At 46.5% G+C, this 19598-nt stretch overlaps 1 protein-coding gene across 5 annotated transcripts in view; it reads left to right on the top strand.

The window, feature by feature from the left end:
* ZFAND2B (zinc finger AN1-type containing 2B) overlaps nucleotides 1–19281 on the top strand; it is a 113795-nt gene extending 94514 nt beyond the window's left edge. For all 5 annotated transcript variants that reach the window (XM_078679144.1, XM_078679145.1, XM_078679146.1 and 2 more), the window contains exon 10: nucleotides 17023–19281. In XM_078679144.1, the coding sequence (XP_078535270.1) occupies nucleotides 17023–17067 (45 nt within the window). In that variant the 3' untranslated portion in view covers nucleotides 17068–19281. The remainder of the gene's footprint in view (nucleotides 1–17022) is intronic.
* The last annotated feature ends 317 nt before the right edge of the window (nucleotides 19282–19598 follow it).

The following is a 19598-nucleotide window of genomic DNA, read 5'->3' as shown; positions in this document are numbered from 1 at the left end:
CTGCCAGGTTCCTGGGGTCCGTGTTGGACACCACGCAATGTACAGCTCGTCCATCAGAGGAACGACAACAAAAGTTAATGGTTTCAGCTCATCTACTCTGCAGCAGAAAATTCCTGTCGGTCCGCCAATACAAATCCCTTCTCGGATCGATGTCATCCTGCATACCATTAATACCGCATTGCAGGTTACGAATGCGTCCTCTGCAGGAGGAGCTAGACAAGCAATGGCGCCAGGCAGAGGGGTCATTCAACGACAGAGTGGTCGTGACATCAGCTATGAGGACGGCGAGCGAATGGTGGCTTCAGAAAGCCAATCTCACCCAAGGCCTGACGTTCAGGATCTCGCCTTCGCCCATGGTGGTGACCACAGATGCGTCGTTGGAGGGCTGGGGCGCAGTTCTCCGAGAGCTTCAGGTCAGTGGCCGCTGGAGTCTAAGTCAGCGCCAGTGCCATATCAATTTCCTCGAGCTGACAGCCATTCGGTTGGCCTTGCAAGCTTTTCTGCCCAGAGTGGGCAACCGTTCAGTGCTGGTCCGGACGGACAATACGACGGCCATGCACTATGTCAACAAACAAGGAGGTACCAAATCTCAGACTCTGTCCGCGGAAGCTCAACGGATTTGGGATTTCGCGATTCTCAACATCGCTCTGAGAGCCGAGCACCTGGCGGGAACTCTCAATGGAGTCGCCAGACGGAAGTAACTCACGAGTGGGAGTTGAATCAATCCATTCTAGACGGAGTGTTCTCAGTTTGGGGGACGCCTGCCATCAACCTCTTTGCTTCGCCGGAGAACGCCAAATGCCGGTTCTACGCAAGCAAGGTTCACCATCAGGGGTCCCTAGGGAACGCTCTTTCGATGGCCTGGTACAGCGCGTTCTTTTACGCTTTTCCTCCCATTCCCCTCATTCCTCGAGTTCTCAAGAAAATGAAGGCGGAACCCTGCAGGATGATTCTAATTGCTCCAGCATGGCCCAGACAATTCTGGTACACAGAACTACTGCGGCTCTCCCAAGCTCCTCCAATTCAGTTGAAGCCCATTCCGTCTCTCTTGTCCAGGACTCAGGGGCAAGTTTTCCACCCGGATCCGAGATCCCTCCACTTGACGGCGTGGCTCCTGAACACAGAGAATTCAGTCATCTAACACTGTCTCAGGAATGCAGAGAGGTCTTGGCTCAGGCCCGAGCACCAAGTACCAATAAAACTTACAAGGCAAAATGTAAGAGATTCTGCTTGTGGTGTCAACGGGAGGGTCTCCATCCTTACACTTCCCAACCTCATCAGTTGTTGCCGTATTTGCTATCTCTGGCTAAGTCTGGCTTGGCAAATTCATCGATCAAGGTGCATCTGGCAGCCATATCAAGGTATCGGCGCAGTTCCTCAGGTCCTTCCTTATGGTCCTCTAGGGTTGTGAAACAATTCTTGAAAGGATTATTCCGGATGTATCCGCCAGTCCGACCTCCTCCTCCAGTGTGGCAACTCAACCTGGTATTGGCGCAACTCATGAAAGCTCCGTTTGAGCCTGTGCACAAAGCAGACTTGAAGTTCCTATCTTGGAAGCTGGCCCTCCTTCTGGCCCTCACATCAGCAAGGCGGGTGGGTGAGCTTCAGGCGCTTTCCATAGTACATCCATTCCTGCAATTTACACGGCAAGGTCTGGTTCTTCGGACCAATCCCAAATTCATCCCAAAAGTACCATCTGAGTTCCACTTGAATGAACCGGTGATCCTGAAGACCTTCTTTCCACACCCTTCTACACCGGCGGAGCGGACGCTCCATTCTTTGGATGTTCAACGATGCTTAAAGTTTTACTTGGAGCGCACACGTCCCTTTCGGAAGTCAACTCAGATGTTTGTGTCCTACAGCGCACCTCGCAAGGGGTTGCCTTTGACAAAGAGTGGCATTTCTCGCTGGATCTCCAGTGCGATTCAGTTCTGTCATCAGGAGGCCGGCAAGCCACTGGACGGAAGAGTCCGTGCACATTCCACAAGGTCGATGGCTTCCTCTGTGGCTCTCTTTTCAGGAGTGGCCATTAAGGACATCTGCAGGGCAGCTACGTGGAGCAGTACGCATACCTTCACGAAACACTATTGCCTGGAGTCTGCAGGACGAGATGATGCGGCTGTTGGTCAGGCAGTCCTGCGGAATCTGTTTCATTGAGAGGTGAGCTTTCCCTAAGATCCCTCCATCCTGGTGAGCACATTTTGTTTGTTTTTACTATGTTTTCTATATTGCTTCTATGGTTATGTGATGCCATGTATTTACAAAATGTGTTCTTGGTAATTTACTGCTAGCTATTCTGATACAAAGCATGGGAATCTATGAAAGTTCCAATACTGGGGCAAGAAAACAAGTTACTTACCTGTAACTTTGGTTCCCCAGTATTGGTAACTTTCATAGATTCCCATGCGCCCACCCGCCTCCCCGGGGAAAGCTCAGCCTTGTTACAGAGTTAGTGGCGGTTTGCACAACGGCTACGAAAATCTGAGGCTCTGAGCTCTCTCAGGAAGGTTCCAGAGGGTGAGGCTGCTCTGATTGGTTCTGGCAAAAATTTGGTCTCTTTTTACAGAAAGAGGGTGATAGGATACAAAATGAGATGAGGCCTAGGCCTGGGTTTCTCTTTTGTCTCTATGGTTTTTATACTACCGAGGCTCCCATTCCGACGACGGGGAATGATACAAAGCATGGGAATCTATGAAAGTTACCAATACTGGGGAACCAAAGTTACAGGTAAGTAACTTGTTTTCTTCTTTCCGGCCTCTTCAGGAAGGATCCTGGTTACACAGCTCCACTTCTGTCTGATTTTAGTCAGAAATAATTATCACTTTTTTGGAAATTTTTGACTTACTTCGTCTTTCATCTATTGAAGTACGGTTCTGTCTTTTTTTTGGACAGTTTTGGGCATTTTTTCCTCTCAAAATGCCATCTTTTTGACCCCTGCCCTTCTTGTGGAAAAAAGGCCAGGTCAGACTCTCATGAGGTCTGCATTCTTTGTTTACCTAAGGACCATGTCACCAAGACTTGTCATTGCCAGTCCCTGTCCAAAAGGACTTTAATAGACAAAGAAAGGATCCGTCTTTATGGGCAGGCAGAAAAGGCATCTTCCAGAGGCAGGCCTCCGGTGAGGAAGGGCTCCAAGAGGACGAGATCTCCATCCAGCAGTAAGCTCCCTCGCTCTTCTGCTTCAGCGTCGGGCGTTGCGCTGAAAAATCTACCACCGGTGGGTCATTTGCCCAAGAAAAGACCATCGACGGCGGGCTCGCCGTCGTGAAGACAACGTCATTCAGGTACGTTGCCTGCGTCGAAGAATCGTCATCCTCCGCCGTTGTCAACCTGGCAGTGATCGGCGTCAAGGAGCAGAGGCCCTCCGCCTTCGTCAACCCGGCGACGATCGGTGTCGAGGAGTAACAGCCCTCCGCCGTCGTCAACCTGGCGACGATCGGCACCAAGGAGCAGAAGTCTCCCGCCGTCATCAGCTAGGTGTTCGGTGTCGAGGGCGGGTACCCCTCCGTCAACGTCATTCCATCGGCGATCGACGGCGAGGGTCAGGAGTACTCCGCCGTCGTTAACCCGGCGGCGAACGGCGTTGAGGATCGAAACCCCTTCGCCGTTGTCTCGACGCCGATCGGCGTCGAGGATCAGCAGCCCTCTGCTGTCGTCTCGGCAACGATAGGCGTCGAGAATTAGCAGCCATCGTCAACGCGGCAATGATCTGCGTCAAAGAGCAGAGGCCCTTCGTCTATATCAGCACAACGACATTTGGCGTCTAGGAGCAGAACTCCGCCGCTGCTGTTGGCTCATCGACGTTCGACGTCGAGACAAAGGGATGTTCCGGGGTCATCTGCAAGGCACTCGACATCTAGGAACAGAGTCTACGTCGAGACCGGATTCAACACCAGGCCAGCCATCGACGTCGAGAAGGAGGTCCAGGTCGGCGTCGAGAAGCGCACGCCTGACGTGGAGACCCACTTCAGTGATGTCTGGAGAAGGATCGGTGGTTCTAGTGACAGAATCAGCATCACAACACTCTTCCTCTCACTCGTCAAGACATCCTTCAATGAGGCATTCACCATCTGCCTCACCAGAAAGGCGTTCAGGCAGACCAAGTCATAGGTCTCCTTCACAGCACAGGGAGGCTTCCCCTGCTGTGCACTTGTCACCGAGATGGCTCCTTCCCCTGCATCACTGGATTAAAAAAACAGGAGCATCACAGCGGATGCAAGAATATGCCAATTCTCTTCATAGATCACCTCTGCAAAGATTGGTGCAGGAAGTGGATAGATCTGCCCGTCCACTCTTCACGTCTGGGCGAGATCGATCACGGAAGCGTAGGCAAGTCCTCTAACACAGCCAGATCGGCAGTGAAGTAATGAGCAGGAGCTTCCTCTGGCACCGTTGCCCACTCCAGTGGGAGGAAGTGCTTCACATCATCTGGAAGAGTGGTGCAGCATAACAAAAGATGGTTGAGTGCTCCGTATACTGCGCAATGGATACGCACTACATTTTTGTGTGCCTCCAAAGGACATTCCTCCGAAAAGATCTCGTCCTCACCAATTAAAGTTGCTTCGGCAGGAAGTCATAACCGTTCTGCGAAAGAAGGCCATAGAAGAGGTTTACTCCAGGTACTTTCTTGTTGCTAAAAGAGATCAGGAGCACAAGTTCAGACCTATCCTGGACATTCGCTTGCTGAACAAAGTCATTGTGAAGCGGAGGTTTTGCATGTTGGCCCTTCATCAAATCTGTTCACATCTACATAGTTCCCATCGCAAAAGAAGGTCACCTACGTGGTCTTCCTCTTCCACTCGATTCTCGAAGAGGGACTATTCTCCCACTTTTTCGGACAGCCCTTTGTCAAGAGTGTCACAGATAGAGGACATTAACACATATCATCATGTGCTTCAGAGAGGGGCTCAGAAGGATGCGAAGGCGTGGAATTTTTTGTTTTTGTTGTCTGCGAACAAATCTATTGACGGACGACCCCACTGCTGGAAAGTATCTGCCACCACCTCGTCGTGCAGCACCCAGTCTGGTTGTTCTTCGAAGTGCCAACTGAGCGCGTCTGTTCGCACGTTCTGCTCTCCTGGAAGGTGCACTGCCACTATGGAGAGGTTCTGAGCCAGATGCCAGTGCCAGATCGCTTGAGCCTCCAGGGAGAGAGGGCGAGAGCGCGTACCACCCTGTTTGTTTAGATAATACATGGTGGTCGTGTTGTCTGTTTGGATCAGGAACGAGTTGGTCGTGATCGACTGCCAAAAAGCTTTCAGAGCAAGATGGACTGCTCGTAGCTCCAACATGTTTATATGGTAGGACTGCTCTTTTTTGGACCGCCGGCCCTGCATTTGAAGGCACCCCATGTGTGCCCCCATCCTTCCAGAGAATCATCCGTTATCAAAAATTGCACTAGAACTGGTTGATGGAAAGGGACTCCCTCCAATAAGTTCTGCGGCCCAGTCCACCACTTGATGGACAATTTTGCTGCTTGAGAGAGCACAATCCGATCCTCCCAGCGACCCGTTGCTTGGTCCTACTTGTCCTCTAGATCTTGCTGCAACAGTCTCATTATCAGCCTGGCGTTGGGAATGAGAAATATGCAGGAGGCCATTGACCCCAGCAGAGATGCCACCTGCCGGACTGCTGGGCGATCTGTCTGAAGCAGAGTCTTGCACTTCTGCTGCATTGAAGAAAGTCTCTTCTCCGAAGGAAACGCTCTTCCTTTGTTTGAATCCAGAGTCGATCCCAAATAATGTATTGTCTGTGTGGGCTGTTGGACTGACTTCTCCATGTTCACATGAAGCCCCAGTCTGTGGAGCAGATTTAGACAGACTTGGAAATCGTTCCTTACTTTTTGAGGAGATGGCCCTTTGAGGAGCTAATCTTCTACATAAGGGTAGACAAACAGACCTTTTCTGTGTAGGGCCACCGCTACCACTGCCATGCACTTGGTAAAGACTCGTGGGGCAGATTTCAGTCCGAAGGGTAAGACCTTGTGCTTGCTGCCGACCACGAATCAAAGGTATTTGCGATGGCGTGGAATGATGGGTATATGGAAGTACGCATCTTGGAGGTCCACCGAACACATCCAATCTCCTGGTGACCTCCTCTACCTCTGTTGGATTTACGGCCTTGATACTGCGATTTGGCTTGGTTTTTGCTCTGGGACCATTGCGGGATTTGAACCCTCTGCTGGTAGCCCTTGCGTTGGTTGGGTCTGTACCGTCGTTTAAACTCTTTGTTCTTCTCCAATCCAACTGCTTTGAGGGTATCGAGCTCTGCCTTCATCCTTCCCATTTCCTCATGTGTATGGGTGCCAAACGGGGATGAGACGGAAAAAGGGAGATTTAGGATCCTCTGCCGAGCATCTGGCTTTGAGAGCTGTTAGTCTCAGCCAGGAGGATCTCCTGGCGCAAATCCCATGTGCATATGAGTGCGCCGACAGTGTAGCACCATCCGCTGCTGTGCTAATCACTTGGTTGGCAACAAGCGACCCTTCCTTGATGACCACCTCAAAATCCTTTTGATCTTCCTTTGGCAACTTGTCTTTGAAGCGGTCCACCTTCTCATCCAGATTCCTCCGTCCAGGGACAAGGGGGAATGCGCTTATGATGGATTGGTCAGAGACATTTGCATACACCTTTCCTCCTCTGCCCCTGATCCCGAAGGTGGCGTCCAAGCTCATCAGATCCAACATGAAGATGATTCTGATAGCTCCAGACTGGCCACGTCATGGTGGTACCCGGACCTTCTGCCGTTGTCTGTACTCCCCCACATGAGACTACCTTACAGAGCAGACCGGCAGACCAAGATGGACAGGAAGATTCTCCATTCCAGCCTTCCTTCTCTGAACTTGGCAGCATGGCTCTTGAGGTCCTACAATACGGACACTTGAATCTGCCGCAGGACTGCATGCCCATCCTGAAAGAGGCTAAGAGGCCTTCCACAAGAGCGTCGTACGCTTTTAAGTGGAAGAGATTGTACCTATGGTGTATTGATGATCATTTTGATCCTACAAAGGGGCAGGAGGAATTAATTCTTCCTTACCTCCTTTATTTAGCCAAAGCGGGTTTGAAATATGCCTCGATCAGGGTTCATTTGTCAGCCATTACAGCATACAGAAAATCACCCAACCAACCTTCTTTTTTCCAATTGCAGGTGGTTAAGGATTTCCTACAGGGGTTGAAGAAACTGTATCCCCCGGTTCGAACTCCTTCCCCCTCCCTTGGGAATTGAATCTGGTGATGTCTAGATTGATGGGTCCTCCTTTTGAGCCCATTCATAAAGCCACATTGCAGCACCTGAAGTGGAAGACCACTTTTCTGGTGGCAGTAACATCAGCGTGCAGAGTAAGTGAGATCCAAGCGCTGTGTGCAAAAGAGGCATATACTGCGTTTCACCACAACAGGGTAGTGTTAAGGGCTCACCCTGCTTTTTTGCCAAAGGTTATCTCTGTTTTATATATTAATCAGTCAATCTCCCTACCGTCCTTTTTCCCAATCCCGCAACTCCTGTGGAGAGGTCTCGCACTCCTTAGACCTTAAAAGAGTGCTCAGATTCTATTTGGAAGGTACAAAGGATATAAGGAAATCGGATCAATTGTTTTTGAATTATGGTGCCATTACAACAGGTTTCCCAGCCTCCAAAAGATCCATTTCAAGATGGATAGTGTCCTGTATAAAATTGGCCTACCAGTTGGCACATAAACCCCTTTTGTTGTCTCCTAAAGCACATTCCACTATGGGGAAAGGCGGCCACAGTAGCTTTCTTGCATGATGTTCCAATGGCAGAAATTTGCAAGGCAGTAACCTGGAGATCGGTTCACACTTTCACAAGGCAATATTGTCTAGAATCCGATTCCAGGGCGGATACTCAAGTGGGCCAGGACTCCTTGAGGAATCTATTCGGATAGTAATATAATCTATCCAGGCTTAGTTATCTAAGCTGGTTGGGTAATTTACCGTTCTGTTTCCTTTGCCAGCAGGGGGATGAGGTGAGGCTCACTATTCTATTCTAGTGCTTATGACTATTGATGAGGATCCTCTGGAAGAGAAGGATTAGTTACTTACCTGTAATCCTAGTTCGCTTCCAGGGGTATCCTCCTCAAAGTCATAAGCAACCCTCCCGCCTCCCCGGGCAAAGGATCATTGTATTTTTCAAAGGTAATCTCAACTCTTTGTGTTATGGCTTTTGAGTCACCGCAAAGAACTACTGAACTAACTGTCACCCCTGAGGCGTGATGGGAAGCTGGCGGTCATGACTGCCTTAAAGGCACGGTGCCAGTTTATCTCTATATTGCTAGGAGTTAGCTTTTTAGCCTTTTTAGGCTATGTTTTCAGCAATGCAGCCTGGGAGCTGTCTATGCTTTCAGTCCTATCTGAGAGTTTGTGCTGATTGCTAAGCATTAAAACAGTTTTAAAACCTGTTCTGCTGTTGTTTTTCTCTGTTTCTAATGTATTCTTTTATGATATAATGGGGAGTCCTTAAAGCATTATTCAGCTCTAGTGTGTGTAAGACTGCATTTGCTTTTTTATTATACATATATATGTATATATGGAGATACATATATGTGGGGCACATATGATTGTGTTTCCGGGGTCCCACGCATGAGTGGGAATATTCTTGTGCTTGTGACTTTGATGAGAATACCCCTGGAAGAGAACTATGATTACAGGTAAGTAACTAATCCATCTTTGTAGCAAGTGCCTTACCTCTGTAATATATTTAAAAATGAAGCAAGTTTGTCACTAATGAAGTAAGCATTAATAGATTTGCTGTCGTATTCGTGCTTACTAGCAGTTTCTTTGCAGTAGTTATTTAAAAATAAATGTATTAGCTATCTGTCAGACTCCACTTTTCATGACTCCACCCCAGTGGCGTAGCTAGGCCTTAAGCCGCCCATGGTGGCCCCTGCGTTTGCCGCCTGCAGCGGCCTGAATGAAAGGCGGGTGGGGGGATTGGGGCAGGGGGAGTGGTGGCCATTCATGAGGCCGTGGGTAGGAGCTTGGGTTGCTGCCGCCCCCAAAGTTTGTGCTGCGGTCCTCAACCCAACCCCCTCCCCCCCCGCCCCCCTAGCTACGCCGCTGCCCCACCCCTTACGGACTCCATCCCTTTTGTGCTTACTCTCATAATCCACAATTTATGGTCTCCCAGACTCTGTTTTAGTCCTTTCCAGCGCCACCTCTGGGCACTTCAACATACTAGTTTCGTCATCCTTAGGAATATTAGAAACCCAAAGGTTTGCTTTAGTACCTCGGACGCCTCTCATCTGTCTCTGAAATCCTCTCTTCTGGATGTAGGGACACTAGCTGATATCTTGGGGCCACTTGCCGTACATGTAAACCCTAACAGTCGATGCTCGCCGGAGACGTAAACCCTGACTACCAATGACGCTGCCTTTCTAAGAGCGTCTATCAGGGAAATTAACATCTCAATTCCCCTCTCTGTATCTAAGCTATGGCAAAGAAGTTCTGGGGGGTATCGACTGCAATGACTACTCCTGCAGAGCCTGGTCTCACTGACCTGGGTAATGCACCTACTGCCCTTCTACAATAATGGAACAAAACCACTGCAGGTTTTAGGGGCTCTTTAGAGCTAATGCAGAAGCATCTGAAGAAGCGGTCACCATCCTGCACCCTCCTTCTGCTGATGTGGGCTCTTCGTCCCCTCCCTTAAAGTTGATTGGTGTGGAGTGATTCAATCAAATGATCAACAGTCTTTTTACGGCTCAAAAGACTCCTCTCGCCGGTACAGGGAGACTGCTGCAGTATTTGGAGTTTGTGTGGCCCCAGTCAGGACCGCCTGATAATTGAAGGTCAGGTCCTGGAATGCACTGGCATGTCGTGATGCACAAACCACCTGACTGTCAATTAACACTGCAACAGACCATTGCCTTTTCGCACCCATGAAAGTTAGGGAAAAAGGAAATATGGCTCAGTCAGCCCTCGCTGCATCATAGCATTTTGTTTTTCTGGTGGGACTGTAGGGAACAAGCAACAAGGCGGAAGTAGTACAGGGCAAGCAACAACTCTAGAGGGGGCAGGAGGGACAGAGCAAGCAACAAACCGGAGGCAGGAGGGACGTGACCAGAAACAGTGCAGAGGGATGAGGCAAGCTACAACACAAGAGGGGAGATGGGGTGGGCAAGCAACTATTATGGGGTAAGCAACAACACAGGAGAGGTATGGAAGAGACCAGGCAAGCAGCACCATGAGAGGGGGTCTAGCAGCTATGCAGAGTAGTCTGGGGTGGGAGGAAAAGAGTTTATATAACTTTCTGCAAACATATGTAGTGTTATGCTGCAGCTAAAAGAAAAGGTCGCTCTGAAAGCACAAGCATTAGGCAAGGAAGCAGTACTTTGGTCATGCTCAAGGGAAGGGATAAACACATGAAGAGGAAATTAAGCTGGCCGAGTAACACTGCAAGGAAATGAATGACGACGAAGCCAATAAACGATGAGCAATGTGTGGGTTCTAGCCCCCTTGAAATTAAATCAAAATGTTCCACATGGGACAGGCATGCGGTGTCTTGGGCAAGACCTAAAAAGAACTGTGATCACAATAGGGCGGGCAAGGGAGCACATCTGCATGGTCTTCAAAACAAGCTTTAGTCAGTTTATCATCCATTCTCGCAGTTGAATTAATCTCCAATCCACGGCATGTTGTAATTAAAAATGCTGTCAAGAATATGAGTGATGCCGCTATCTTAATTGACGTTAATTACTTCTTCACAAGCTATACGTTAGGCTGAAAAATCCATAAATGATGTAGGTCAACTTAAGCAGCACACATCCTATCAGAAAATATCAAAGCGTACTTTACGGATAACATCTTCATGAGTAGGAAAGATTGAAACATGGCGCAGAACACAAAAAAAGCCAAACTCTCCATCAAATGCAATTTTTTTTAAACAAATTATTGATGACCAAAGAAATCACATTACAGGAGGTATTCAGTTAATAGAGTACAGTGATGGACTACATATTCAATAGACACTATATTTGCCACTTCATTTAGCGTCCCGTTGTGCATACCTCTCCTATCCTAAACTGCTGCTCACTAACTAAAAGGGAGGAGCTGGGCCGGGGATCTGTGCAAATGTTCCCTCTATATACGTTCCACTTATCGGAGATTTGTTCCCATTTTCTAGGACAGAACAGAGATTCATATACTGCCTTTTCTGTTAACATGCACCAGTCCGTGTCTTCAATCCAAGAATTCACTGTTGGTACAATCGCTTTTGCTATATTGTGCTTGGCTACTACCATTCCCAGCATTGCCCAGGTTTTTTCTTTGCTATTCAAGTCTGTGGGTTCCCATACATTTAGGAGGCACCTTCTGGCCTCTAGTTCTATATTTGTCTCCAGCCCCTCTTCCATGCAGTGGAGCACTTCCACCCAATATGTTCTAATGTGTACACATTCCCAAATTATGTGGATAAATGTACCCTCCTGGTTACACTGCCTCCTGCACTGTGCTGATGGGTCGTTATATAGGAGTCTAATCCAGCCCACAAATTTGGGACCAAATCCCATTTTACTCAGGACTGCAAATAAATAGCGCAATTCGATTTTATTGAATGCCATTGTAGCGTCTAGGGATATGACCACTGCATCTTCTCTTAGCGTATCTACTCTTCCCAACAACCCATGCAGTCACTGAAGGTTGACACAGGCTCAAGGACAACTGACAGACCTAGTGTTAGTGACCGGTCGGGCATACAACTCTCTGCATTGGTGGAATCCACACAACCTTTGCAAGGGACGACCGTTCCAAGAGCCAGTGCCACAGATTATCCTAACAACGGACGCATCTCTCCAAGGGTGGGGAGCTCATGTGCTCCACTACACTGTGCAGGGACTGTGGTCCACTCAGCAACAGAAGTTGCACATGAACTACCTGGAATTGATGGCAATCTTCATGGCGCTAAAATCCTTCAAAGTACATCTGTGCAACAAAGTCGTGTTGATCCGGACGGACAACATGACAGCAATGTACTACATCCAAAAGCAGAGAGGTACTCACTCGCCACAGCTGTCTCATCTGGCTCAGAGCATGTGGAAGTGGGCCATTCAGAGGAACATTTTCCTCATGGCGGAACACCTCCCGGGCAAGGACAATCAGATGGCGGATCTGCTCAGCAGATACAGCCATCAAATGCACGAGTGGGAGATACATCCATCAGTACTCCACCCGTACTTCCAGCAGTGGGGTTATCCAGAGATAGACCTGTTTGCCACAAGGGAAAACGCAAAATGCCAAAGCTTTGCCGACAGGTTCCCTCACCCGGAATCGCAAGGGAATGCGATATGGATGAACTGGTCCGGCAAATTTGCGTACGCTTTTCCCCCAGCGCCTCTCATTCCGCTGGTGGCAAGAAAGCTAAAGCAACACTCGATGACTCTCATCCTAGTTGCTCCAACATGGGCACGCCAACCATGGTACACCACGTTTCTAGAACTGTCCGTGGTACCGCATCAAAGGCTGCATCTCACATCCAGGCTCTTGACGCAGAACCATGGCGACATTCAGCATCCGGATCCGCAACAGCTCAATCTGGCGATCTGGCTCCTGAGGCTTAGAATTTGGCTACCTCAACCTGCCTCCAGAATGCATGGACATCATCCGGGAGGCAAGAAAGCCCACTACCAGAGCTTGCTATGCGGCAAAATGGAAGCGGTTTGTCATTTACTGTACAAACCACAATATCAACCCGCTAGATGCATCCATTCCTAACATCATCTGCTATTTGTTGCATCTTTACAAATGCAATCTAGCGTACGCTTCCATTCGGATACATTTATCCGCCATAGCGGCTTATCTCCAGAATAGGCAGCATCTCTCTGTTTTCAGGGTGCCTGCCATTAAAGCCTTCCTAGAGGGATTGAAGCGAGTCATTCCTCCAAGAACACCACCAGCTCCAGTGTGGAACCTCAATGTGGTCCTCACTAGGCTAATGGGCCCACCTTTCGAGCCACTGCACTCCTGCGAAATTCAATTTCTAACATGGAAAGTGGCTTTTCTCATTGCTATTACATCGCTCAGACGTGTTAGTGAGCTGCAAGCGCTCACGATCCAAGAGCCATTCATCCAAATACATTCCAACACTCCGCACTAACCCCAAATTCCTTCCTAAGGTGGTGTCACAGTTTCATATCAACCAAACTATTGACCTGCCCGCATTCTTCCAAAACCCACAAACAGTAGCGGAAAGAATGCTTCATACATTGGACGTTAAGAGAGCGTTGATGTACTACATTGACAGAACACAACACTTTAGGAAAACACACAACTTTTTGTTGCCTTCTCAGCACAGCACAAAGGCAACCCCATTTCCAAAGCAGGAATAGCCAGATGGATTGTTAAGTGCATTCAAATCTGTTATCAAAAGGCTAAGCGTACTTTAACAATACCCCCAAGGGCACACTCCACACGCAAGTTGGGGGCCTCCATGGCTTTCCTGGGGAACATTCCTTTGGAAGACATTTGTAGAGCAGCCACATGGTCTACACCACACACATTTACCAAACATTACTGTGTCGATGTGCATTCCAAACAGCAAGCAGCTGTAGGACAGGCTGTTCTCAAGACACTTTTTCAAGCTTCTGCAGCTGGCACGGGCAACCGCCCTTAATGGAGGGACTGCTATGTATTCTATGCAATAGATATGAATTTAGCAGCCCACATGCCTCGAACTGAATATGCTACTTACCAGTATGCATCTGTTCTTGGCATGTAGGGCTGCTAACATTCATATCGCCCGCCCTCCTCCCCGGTGCCCGTAGCGGCTGCAGATACTCTCTTGCATTCATCATTAGCATGGACATCCTTTACACTATTTCACTCCATCTCTGCCACAATGGCTAAAAACAATCTGGGGATGGAGTCGATGCCCATGCGCACTGTAGTCCAGGGGAGGAGCCACCTATCTCGTGATACTTCGAAGACTCTTCCAGGACAACAAGGTGCAATCATCCGGACCCAACACTAGGCGGCGATCTATGCAATAGATATGAATGTTAGCAGCCCTACATGCCAAGAACAGATGCATACTGGTAAGTAGCATATTCATTCCCAGATAATATACCTCCCTAATTTGCCCCACCTGGTCAGCTGGGGTAAGTACATAGTCTATCCTAGAAAGGCTATTGTGAGCACCTGAGTGGAATGTGAATTGTACCTCGTCTGGGTGGTGGGTACTCCATGATTGTTGCACCAATCCCATTGTCCACAGAAATCTGTGGAAGTGCGACCGTGTGGATTGTGTCCCGAGGGGGATGGCGGTCAAGCCGCACTGATACAGCTGCATTGAAGTCCTCTCCTATCAGGAGTCGGCCCTCCGGAGATTTAAAAGTAGGCCTCTTAGATCCCTAACAGCTAGTGTGTGTAGACCTGGCGGGGACATACATGTCAATATGGGGAGTGCCTGGCCATCCCAGACGCCACAGCATATCTACCCTGTGTGTCTACCCAGGGGTGTTCAATCGATATGGAGAAAGCCTTTCTCATCTGAATCCCTACTCTGGATTCTGTAGAAAATCCGTAGTACACAACTTGTTTGTTTCTCCACCGGTTCAGTGTTTTACGTGTATTGTCAATTTAATTGGTCTCTTGTAACGAAACCACATTGGGAGAGTTTTTTATGTATTGGATTACTACAAACTGGGCTTAAAATTACCCATATCCCCTACTATGCAGAGTGCTGGTCACCCTGTCCCCAAACTAATCTATAAGATGTGAGGGGGGTGTCTATCTGTATCCTCGCCTGTCACCACCCGTACAGTTTACTATATTAGTTTCAGCACAATTATTGTAAACATTAAAGGTTAAGGTCACTTAGCAGGCTTCCAGCCGCTTCATTTGGTGTTCAGACAGAGTTGGTTTGCCACCAATTGTCCTTATTGTGGACTCCGCACGTCTGTTGAGTACGAAATCGCCTCAGCTACCCGCTCCCTCTGGGTTCTCAAGTCTGATTGTCGTTACTCATCGTTCTTCCGAGCCGGTTTGTCTTTTGGGAGGTTTCTCCCACCACAGCCTGGTATTGTTTCCCTTTACCAGTCTCTATCCTTCCAGCCATTCTTGCGCCACCTCTGGGGTATCAAAGAACTATGTTTTTCCCTCTGCTTCGATTTGCAATTTCGCTGGGAATAGCATTGAGTATTCCATACCCATGTCTCAAAGCTCTTTTTTGATTACCAGAAAGGATCTTCTCTGCTTCTGGACCTTTACTGTTTCTGGACCTTTACTGTGAAATCGGGAACGAAGGTTATTGCACTGTTTTTATATGTGACTGGTGGGGCACTGCAGGCAGTTTGCAATTCAATCTCTCGATCTCTAAAATTAAACAGTCTAGCCAGCAATGGTCTAGGAGGGGCCCCTGGTTTCAACCTACCGCCGGGTATCCTGTGGGCTCTTTTAACTGAGAAGAAATTTGAGAGGCCCATCGGTTGGAGACATTTGGTGATTAGCCATTCGACAAAGAGGTCAGCTGAGGGCCCCGCCACTTGTTCAGGGACCCCTACGATTCTATCAAATTCAAAATTGATTACAATACATAACAAATACCATAAATAATGGACTCAGCAGGCCTAAGGAACTGTGTTAAACAAAAAGCCTGTGAATGATAGTGTCTTCTTCCCCATCATATCGCCTGATGCAGCGACTTAATTCACTGTCTCAAATATGTCTTCCCGCGCTGATGCCATTAATCAGAATTTAGGCACAACCACGTTTAGTCACGGTCCACCAATCGCACCAAAAAACTTCAACAAACCATTGTTTTCTCATTAACATGTTCCTGCAAAACAGCATCATTTCTGAGACACTAAAATGGGACAAATTGCACACATTCCCCCCTCCCTAAAAAAGTCCTTAGCAAATCCAAACCAATCACAAACTCACCAGACCTCTCATGGCTGGGTTAAGGTATTGAGCACTGTCTCAAGGCCACAACCCAGAAACTGCTACATTAAAAATACTAGATGATTCTCTTGCTGTCATGGACAGCGGTGGAGTATAGTAATCCTTGATTTAACAGTGGCCTTTGATGCCGTAGGCAACCAAAACTAACCTGCACACTTGACCCGCACATAAAAATGAAAAAGTTCCTGTGAGCCAATGCTTCTTATCATACCCCTTTAATCGACAACACCTAGAGAGGATTGTAATTTTTAGTTCTGATATTGTTCCTGTTGACTTTGTGGTCCTGGAAGGGTCTATCTTATCCACCTACGCTTTTCACCATTATTGTGGGGCCATTGTCAATAATGCTCAAACGCAATATCATCTCTGTACGTACACCAGAATGAGGGTGATACTCGGTGTATCTGAGAACATAATCTATCAATCACCAGCCGACTCCAGCTCAATTATAGCTTAATTCAATGTGCTGGCGAGACTTCCTTTTGTTCCCCTGTTTACTGGCAAAAATGTGTAATTTTCCAACTTTTTTTATTAGGAGTTCTACATTTTCTAACTACTTGTGTCATTCTGGTTTGCCAGTTCTTATCGCATTCTTCAAATACTGTTTCAATGATGTACTTTGTTTGGCTAGCTTGTGGTTCTCACGATTATATGCAAGAATTATTTCACTCTCCTTTGTTGGGTGTGTTAAGAGCACTCTGATACTACTTGATTTTCTTGCACTATATAAAAATGTAAATAAAAATATAAACTAAGCTATTGGGGATTCTTTTTATGTATTGTCAAACCAATTCAATACATTTTATTGCAATTTTTCTAGAAAGGTATTGATTGGGCAGTTATGGAAATTCAGTCACCATCATCCAGACCAAGGATTCATTTAAATAACAAAAATGATTATAGTCCTATTTCTCAGTTAGCTTTTTTGAGGCTGGAGTAGAAAGGTGTCTTTACTTTTTTATAGAACTTGACTTTCATTAGCCATATTTCACTTCCTCCGTTTGTTCACCAGCTTGGGATTTCCTTCCATCCCTTGGTATGCATCAGAGTAGGTTTCTGCCAACTTGCATAGTCGCCACTGTTTAGTTGAATGCATTTTTGATTTCCATTTCAGGCTGAGACCCGGACTTCAAAAACTTCAAACTGCACCTTGTCTTGACAGACGCCCAGTAGCATGTGGAGACCCACCGGTGAGAGGAAGGAGCGGTGCCCACAAAAGATACGCTAGCCCACTGCGCATGTGGGTGTATGCGACTGTTGCTCAGATGTAGCTCTGAGGCCGCTCAAGTCACAAGAGTTACAGATGAAGCACATTATCTATTTGTAAATGTTTTTTCTTTTAGGGCTATAACTATTGACCTAAAGAAGTCTTCATGGGCGGACAGTATTATAGTGATAAACTTTTATCAGAATCTTATTTAAAATGTTTCTATGGGTCTAATGTGATGGGGTGTTGTTAATGTATAAATTGTAAAGATAATTTATCATCTACTTAGTTAATGTAAAAAATGTCAATGCTGCCAATGATGTTCTTGATGGAGATGGCTTGTTTGAAAAGTGCTAACCACTGATCAGAAGACTGCTATATACATGCTCGGGATTGGCTGGCACTACGAGCGGGACCAGACCGGAGTCATGCTTGGAAGTTGACTAACTGATAGAACTCGGGTACATCATGTTCTACCATGTGATAATTGGAGGGATGCTGAATTCAAGGGCATTGTCACTGGTCTAGTTCTTGTGGGTTGTGCTAGGCAATACCAAAAATGTAATGGCTGTAATTTGGGGCTTACTCCCCTGACAAGCCACAGTGAGATGTGTTGATGAAAAACAAAATGGCTGCCCGGTCACGTCAGGAGAGATCTATACTTCAATTTAAACTTGGTCAAGAGGTTAGTCATGTTTTATTGAAACAGAACTCACTAGTGTTGATAATTTGCGGTTCGACTGTCAAATGTTGTATATGTGTGTGACGATGTGAACGTTTTAGTTCAAACTACCATTTTCTTCTGACCTACAGCATGAAACAAATTATTGAACACATTCACTGATGATGCATACAGTGGTTTATACAAGTAATGACAGGAGTTATGCAGTGTTTCAGTAACTGTTATTAATGGGACTCATCTTTTTAAGCCAGAAAAATTGATGGGCATTCTGACCAATGTTGCTAATTATTTGGGTTTGTTTTTGGTATTACTGTGCCCAAGTATGACCTTATTATTTATTCATTTTGTTTCACTGATTTTTTTGCTTTTCCAGTTAATTGTGTTATTTAAAAAAATATTTGACTGTATGAATATCACAGAAATGTTTTGAAGAGCCCTGCCAAGTTCTTTTTACCCAGACACGGGTTCAGAAGACCTCGTTGAAGCCGTTTTGACTTGAGACTAAACTTTGAATCTACAATAACTTATTTCTGAAGTTACTTGCTAGATGCAGCTATGGCATTAAAATATTGTTCCAGTTTTAAATCTGCAGCTTGTCTGTCCATCACCAGAGGTATGCCGAAAAGCTCTTATTTATGAAGGTGCACCGTTGGCAATGAGGAGTAGTCTGTTTGCATGCAATCATCCACAAAAGACGTGAGTAAGGCATGTAGAGATGTGCATGCTAGAAAAACCATGTTGAGAATGGATTGCGATTCACAAAACATATAGTGGAACCAGATTAGACAGTTTTTTTTGTCATTTCAAGGGAGGAGAGCAATGGATCGGTCTTACATATACATACTTAGAGCAAGATCTGTAAAAAGATAGAACAATCAGATGTTGTGAACACAATGTAAGGGACCTGGCCAGATTTGTAGTGTAATCCGTTTGGTACTGATGGAGATTTTGTGGTTGGTGCTGTATATAGGCATTTGCATGGTGGCCAAAAGACCTGGTGAGCCTTTGAATCATTAGCACTTATTTGCAATGTTGTAACGCTGAATACACCGACTGTTACCTGTATCAACGTTGTGTTCAGAATAGTCGTTCTGTACACTGACTGAGCCTCTAGAAAGGCTGTCCTTGTGATGTTTGTGATTTGTGTGTGTGTGTGGTTCATTGCTTGTGGGATTTTGCACAACTACCCTCTTAGCTCCCTTAAAGGACTTGTCTGTTTTTAAAATTGTGTTGTCAGAAAAGAAGTCATTGCCGTACACAGCTGTACTATTACCAACAATTTTGTTTAATTAAATAGCAAGTAGCAATAAACTTACATAAATCCCATGATTAATAATTGTATCCTGTAAATAAAGAGCGTGCAATGGGGGCTCTTGCTTGTGTTGTCTGATACCTAAACTTGTCATTGCTTTTGCCTTCAGTAGCAGTATCACTGTAATATTGTGGGTAATTTTCAAAATACAACTCTTTTTTCAAAAACAAAATGCCTTTGGCTTTGTCATGATTCCTTGCAGCATGACGTCCTACCGGAGACATCACCAGGCTTTTCTTGGGAATTATAGATTGGAGAGAGAGTTTAGAATGTAAATGCAATTAGAGCACTAAGACAAGTGCTGCACAACAGACTCGTAAGGAACAGATCACATTAGATGTAAGGCATCCATTGAGTAATACTGTATTCTGGGATGGATGAAAACAAGGAAAGTTCCACAGTGTTGGATCGTTTATAGATTCACATACAATTGAGTTATTATTCGCATTGTGCTGATAATCTACAGCACATATAACCTATACATATTAA

This window comes from Lissotriton helveticus, chromosome 3_1 (assembly GCF_964261635.1).
Source record: "Lissotriton helveticus chromosome 3_1, aLisHel1.1, whole genome shotgun sequence".
NCBI classification, from domain to species: domain Eukaryota; kingdom Metazoa; phylum Chordata; class Amphibia; order Caudata; family Salamandridae; genus Lissotriton; species Lissotriton helveticus.
This window is presented reverse-complemented; position numbering and strand designations above follow the sequence as displayed.